Source organism: Austrofundulus limnaeus, unplaced genomic scaffold, assembly GCF_001266775.1.
Source record: "Austrofundulus limnaeus strain Quisiro unplaced genomic scaffold, Austrofundulus_limnaeus-1.0 Scaffold53, whole genome shotgun sequence".
NCBI classification, from domain to species: Eukaryota; Metazoa; Chordata; class Actinopteri; order Cyprinodontiformes; family Rivulidae; genus Austrofundulus; species Austrofundulus limnaeus.
The window spans coordinates 1,167,698-1,173,841 of NW_013952455.1; the positions used below are offsets into that span (position 1 = coordinate 1,167,698).

General features: G+C 37.3%; 1 protein-coding gene across 1 annotated transcript; it reads left to right on the forward strand.

Annotated features, from left to right (window-relative positions):
- The first annotated feature begins 554 nt into the window (after positions 1-554).
- Positions 555-4,868, forward strand: tmem205 (transmembrane protein 205). Its single transcript, XM_014008844.1, has 4 exons — positions 555-658; positions 2,893-2,999; positions 3,088-3,251; positions 3,376-4,868. The coding sequence occupies exons 2-4, from the start codon at positions 2,900-2,902 to the stop codon at positions 3,676-3,678; spliced, it is 567 nt and encodes a 188-aa protein (XP_013864298.1). The 5' UTR covers positions 555-658; positions 2,893-2,899; the 3' UTR covers positions 3,679-4,868.
- Positions 4,869-6,144: the final 1,276 nt, after the last annotated feature.

Sequence of the window (6,144 nt, forward strand, 5' to 3'; positions counted from 1 at the left end):
TTCATATGGTTTTCTTCAATAGAGTGAGCATAAGTTCCACCTCCAGCCTTTTAGATGCAGCATATATGATGCAAGATTTCTACTGTATTAATAAAAATTGACACATTTTATATATTTTATCTAGAGTTTAACTTTATTTAACTCTATAAAGACACTGACATTCATGTCAAACGTTCAAAATATTTGACTGATTGATAAGGTTTATTTTAAACACGTTTAAATTCAACACAAAAGTTGAACAAAGAAAAAGAAATTCATTATGTCTTTAATGTGCTTTGTTTAATCCAATTCCTTCTCAGTCACTCGTCACAACTATTGTAGGCGGTACACTGTTATATACAGTTTTTTGGCACGCTGAAGTAAATAAATACCACATCTGGCGCTGAGTGTTTACAAATAAACAAATATCCCCGCCCCCCTGAGGCGGGAGATGTGTACATTTAACGTTACGAAATAAGCCAATTAAATTTTGTATACTAAAAGTAGTTACAGTAACTAAGAAGCTCATTGGTTGTCGATCACTCAAGGGGCGGGGCATCTGATTCCCATCCTCCTGTCACAGAGAAGAAGGAAGCTGCGTACAGTACCCTCTGAACGCTTGTTTAAACTGAACGCTGACAAGTTGTGGTAGTTTTTCCGTAAAACGCACAGAAGTAAGGTAAGTTACACTGACTCCAGGCACGTGTGTGAAGTTTGTAATTACAGAACGGTTGAGAGACGGAGTGAAGCCAGCGCAGTTGTTACCTAAATAAATATTTACTGATTGGCTAAAGGTTGTTAGCTTGATCAGCAGTGTTACCAAAGCGACCTACAGCCTATATTTTATGTTTTAACTCTGTCTTTTCCTTTTGATGGCTTGTCTTTGAGGTAGTCGTAAGTTTTAGGAGTGTTTGCATGCTAAAGTGTTTTTACTGCTTTGCCTCTCCTCCCTTTTTCTTATCTCATCCTGAGAGTTTTATCTGCTCAGTAGATTGACCAGCCTTAACTGCCAACCATTACATTTCCCTCTAAAGACTGGTTCTGCTCAAATGTTTTTGAGTTTTTGCACATTGGAGACTTAATTGTAATTCCTTCTTACATAAGCCACTGACCTAAGAGAATAGCATTAAAAAAAACTTAACCTGTGTGTAAATTTGATGTAAAAGAAAAGCTAAGCAAACTTATTATTACTGATGTTTATATGTCAACAGAGTCATTATCAGTTATTTATGCTTTATTAATGTTTATGCTGCAGCCTAAGATGCAACAAGCATAGATAGATAGATAGATAGATAGATAGATAGATAGATAGATAGATAGATAGATAGATAGATAGATAGATAGATAGATGATGGATGGATGGATGGATGGATGGATGGATGGATGGATGGATGGATGGATGATAGATAAGGATTCCAAACATGGTAATCATGGTAGCCATAGGGCTGTGTTTTACCAAGTAGGGGTGTAAGAAAATATCGATACACTGAAATATCACATTTCATTTCCCGATACTGTATCGATATTCTAAAGCCATGTATCGATTTTTTAAGGTTTAAAATGTCAACTTTCCTGCCAGCCGTTCATTTTTATRTTGTAGTTCAGCCTCTGACAACTAGTTGGCAGCAGTGAGACAGCCACTTGGCTCCTCTAGCTCTTGAGGTAGAAGCCATTGTTAAGTGTTGAGTGACCATAATGTAAATTAATATTAAGAAGTAAAAGCTGCAAAAAATATATTTTCAAACTATTTATTGTCAAATTTAGTCTAATAATTGAAAACATGGATGAAATAAGAAATATGAAACAAATAAAATAAAAACACATCCAAAGCAGAACACAGCTAAATGTATCAAAAGTATGTCTATGTGATATTAGAATTTTCTGAGACAATGAATTATGGTTTTTCATTTTTTTCCCCCTGTAAGAGGTTTTTATTTAATAGAATTTTTGGACAAAAAAAATCGCAATATATCGCGATATATCGCCTTGCTTATAGTATCGCAATATATCGGGATATATCGCATCGTGACCCCTCTGTCATGATATGTATCGTATCGCCAAATTCTTGCCAATACACAGCCCTAKTACCAAGTAATTGGTGATACAGTACAACACATGGGTCACAATATGAAATATTGCAATACTGTAAGCAAGGCGACACATCGCCATTTTCCTCCAAAAGATTCCATTTTTAAGTCAGTATGAAGATCATACCGTGCCTTACTGGAGGTGTATATGAAGTATGTCTATGTACTGTATGTCAGAAGAACTCTGAACAACTGTGAGAACTGCATTTGCATTTTCTTCTAACAATTCAGCCATTAAGCCTTAATAAAAAATCCATAGTGTTTCTGAGAATTGACACAGTATTAGGAATTAAAATATGGCAATATTTCAATGTATCAGTTTTAGGGTTGGGCATAATCGTATCGTGTGCAATTAATCGTCAGAAAAACATTGATCGATTTACTTTTTGGCACTTGACCATTAATACGATTGATACCACCAGGCAGACTGACTGGGGATTACTCGGGTCAGTCCGCTCGGTGCTCCTCTCCGCTTCAAATATGACGAACATTAAAAATAAAGTTCTGTATTTATTTATCTATCAACACAATTTTAAATTTGACATATAGCCCGAAGTCTTTAATTCTGGCACAGTTTGGAACCGATTTTTACGAAGAGCAAATCTTACCCATTAAACTGGTCATGTGACTAGGACATAAGAGTGTCCAGGGACTCCAGGGGATTAATCGTCAAATTAATCGTTATCAGCTAAATACCCCAATTAATCGTGATTATTTTTTGCAAATATTGCCCATCCCTAATCAGTATTTTCTTACATCCCTATTACCTGCTTTTGTAAACAAAATGGTAGACTACGTGAACACGTCCACTTTGTTTTCTCGACAGTAACGTCATGGCAACAGAAGGAGAGCCGACAGACTTAATTAAAGTGCTGCACCTTCTGACTCTCTCGTTTACCTGGGGCATGCAGGTCTGGGTCTCCTTTATTGGAGGTAAGAGAAGTGTAAATATGAAACCAAATGTGCAGCATACTGAACACATTCCTGTTTCAACACTTGAGTCTGACTGGTGTGTCTGCAGGTTTTGTTCTGGTGCGACAGGTAACACGTCACACCTTTGGACTGGTCCAGAGTAAGCTGTTTCCTGTCTACTTCTACTGCCTGCTGGGAAGTAACGTTGTCAGCCTGGCAGTGTTTGCTGTCTACCACCCCAGGGAGTTACTGGACTGGCATGAAAGTGTGCAGGTCGAATATCACATAATGGAACATGCAGAAACCTTTGGCTGGTTGGAAAATCCATCATGGTCCAGAATGTGGATAATTGTAGTCTTGCTAATAATAATGTCGTCCTGTTCCTCTCATCTTACAGATGTTGATGTTCTTTGTGGCGCTGACCATGGCGGGGTTAAATGGACAGTGGTTCGGCCCAGCAGCTACAGAGGTGATGTTCCAGATGAGGGAGGTGGAAGAGGAGCACGGCCTGGGGAACCAGGTCGGCCTGAGCAGCCAGAAAGAGGCCTACGCTAAGCTGAGGGAGCAGGACCCAAAGTACAGAGCCTACAGGAGCACGTTTGGGCGATACCACGCGTTGTCCAGCATCTGCAACCTGATAGGGTTCATCTGCACCACAACAAATTTGATTTACACCGCTCTGAATCTGTCCACCATTTAAAGATTGTATTAGGCAACATTTCAGGTCTTCAGATCTTCATCGTATGTCTTGGATGAAGATCTGAGGACTATAAGTCATAGTAGTCAACAAGATGTTTTTAGAATGAGCAACAAAAAAAATGAACAAGTGGGATTTTGTAGATTTAACTACCCTGTGTTTTTCAACCTAAGTGTCTTTATGTGCAAGGATCTAAAGCACTCTGCATCAAAGCAAAGCAAGATTAGATGAAACGTGTGTTTCAGATGTAGTGAAGGTTCACCTCAAACATTGTAGAGTGAGAGGTGGAAGTATGGAAAGCCAAATGAGACATAATTCATGCTTTTTAAATGCCATCTGGCATCTAARAAACAGAGTTAAGTGCATTCCTGGGCATTTTAATTATGAACAAATATTTTAAGGGAAACATTCAGCTAATTCTAAAGCTTGGTGTTTTTTTATGTTTTGTGCATTTTGGGTGTTCTTTTTAGATTAACAGATTTCATTCTGTTTTGTTTTGCCATCTATTTTGCATCAAGCTGAAGTCAAGTWCAAAACAACAGGAACAAGTTTTTTTATTCTATTTCTTTTAACCAACGAGAGCGATGCCTTTTACTTTTAGAGTTCATCAAAGTTTTAGTTTAACACATGGTGTATAGGGTTTACAGGTCAAATTGGATAAATAAAACTGTACTTTTTTTCTTTTTAGTTTTATTGTAAAGTTGCAAAACCCTATACTGCTATGTATGAATCGCTAGGAGCCTCCCGCCAGGGTGGTTCATTCTTCTGTCTCTGCTTCAAGAAAGTTGTTTTATGTTTGAAAGAGGTGGAGAAAATCGTGTTTATTTCGTTTCCCAATTGTACCAAACCCTTAAACTGTGACATGCTGTGACGTTTGTGTACCGTTACCCCACTACTAAAGTTGATAATTAGATAATAAATAAATAAATAAACTAATTTATCCATTTTCTATGAACAGTCACAAAGTAAAATGTAATTTATTGTTCTTGAACTGATCACAATTAAATAATCTTTTTTTTTTCTGTAGCACAGAGCCAGACTGTTCTGTTGTAGTTACCTTTTATCTCCAACAGGAGGCAGTAACACTTCATTTTTAGATTTCTTGATTCTCAGTATTATAATAAAATGTGTTTTATTGTCAAAATAGTTGCATTATCATTGTGATTGAAAGATTAAACAGAGCTTTTCTGACCTATTGTGTTTGCAATCTATTTAATTGTTTTTGTTTTTTACTGACTTGATTATAAAACAATTTGAAAGCTAAAATCAAGCACAGGTACAAGGATACCTTTTTATAAATATGCTGTTTTATTTTTTTATTTTTTGGTGGGGTGTAGCTGGTGAATCCACAAAAAGTAAACAATGCTTGGACTCTGAGTAGGCAGGTTTTAATGTAACTACTGCAGAGGCACATCAGGTTAGAGGAGCAGCCTTGGAGGCAGAGCTGCAACAGGATCAGAGACGCTGTCTCATTACAGATATGGCAACCCTAATGGATAGTAATGGATTCATTTCAATATGAAAAGCATGAACTGAAAGTAAATAGATCAGGTTGTCCCAAATGTGAGTTAATGCCTTGCCCCTTTTTCCAGGGGCGGAGCCAGGGGGTGGCCATGGCCACCACAGACAAATCTGGCCACCCTGCTGTACACACCCCTTCCACAGTGACACAACCTTTAGGGGTGTAATAATCCTCCTGAACAGTTGGTGGCAGTGTTTAACAGTTTGAAACATCACCAAGCTCTATCACTGAAGAAGAGTAATGACAAGAAAAGGATGATTTTCTTTATTTGCAGAACATATGCCTATGTAATCTGATTTATGGTGTCAACTTTTGGATTAATGGAGACAAATGTTTTTGTCTTGTTTTTTTATATATATATTTTTTGTACATGTATAACACCGTGTAATTTTATGTTCTGAAGGCTGCATGATGCTCTGTGTTTGGTTATGAGTAGCCCTATCACTAAATCAGAAAAAGTAAAACACAACTGTAAATTCACTGTTGGTGAGATTATCAGTGTTGCACCTGTTCATTGGGTAAAATTATTCATATTAGTTTTAAACATGCAGCTGAGGGTCATCATTATTTGTCACAATGACGTGTTACAATTAAAAACAAATCAATAAACAATATAAAAATAAAAAGCACCCCTATAGTCATTGGATATGATAAATTGTGACACATTAATTAACCTTATCTCAGCTAAAGCAGTGAGTTTAAAAACAGGATGACGGAAATAGTTTAATGAATAATTGGTCTATGAAAAAATTACTATATCAAGTATTCATTTATGTAAAGTATGTTTAACGACCTGGTAAAATACACCAGAACGCTGGAAATGGCATCTATTTCGTTCAAGATTTTCTGGGGGAGGACCCCCAGACACCCCAACGGTGCCCCTCTGCCCACGCACAGACACACACACACACACACACACACACACACACACACACACACACACACAC

Excerpts from the sequence above, each read along its gene's own strand:
- tmem205 (XM_014008844.1), top strand. The coding sequence starts at position 2,900 with ATGGCAACAGAAGGAGAGCCGACAGACTTAATTAAAGTGCTGCACCTT. Across the intron at positions 3,000-3,087 it reads CTGGGTCTCCTTTATTGGAG|GTTTTGTTCTGGTGCGACAG; the intron begins GTAAGAGAAGTG and ends GTGTGTCTGCAG. Across the intron at positions 3,252-3,375 it reads ACTGGCATGAAAGTGTGCAG|ATGTTGATGTTCTTTGTGGC; the intron begins GTCGAATATCAC and ends CTCATCTTACAG.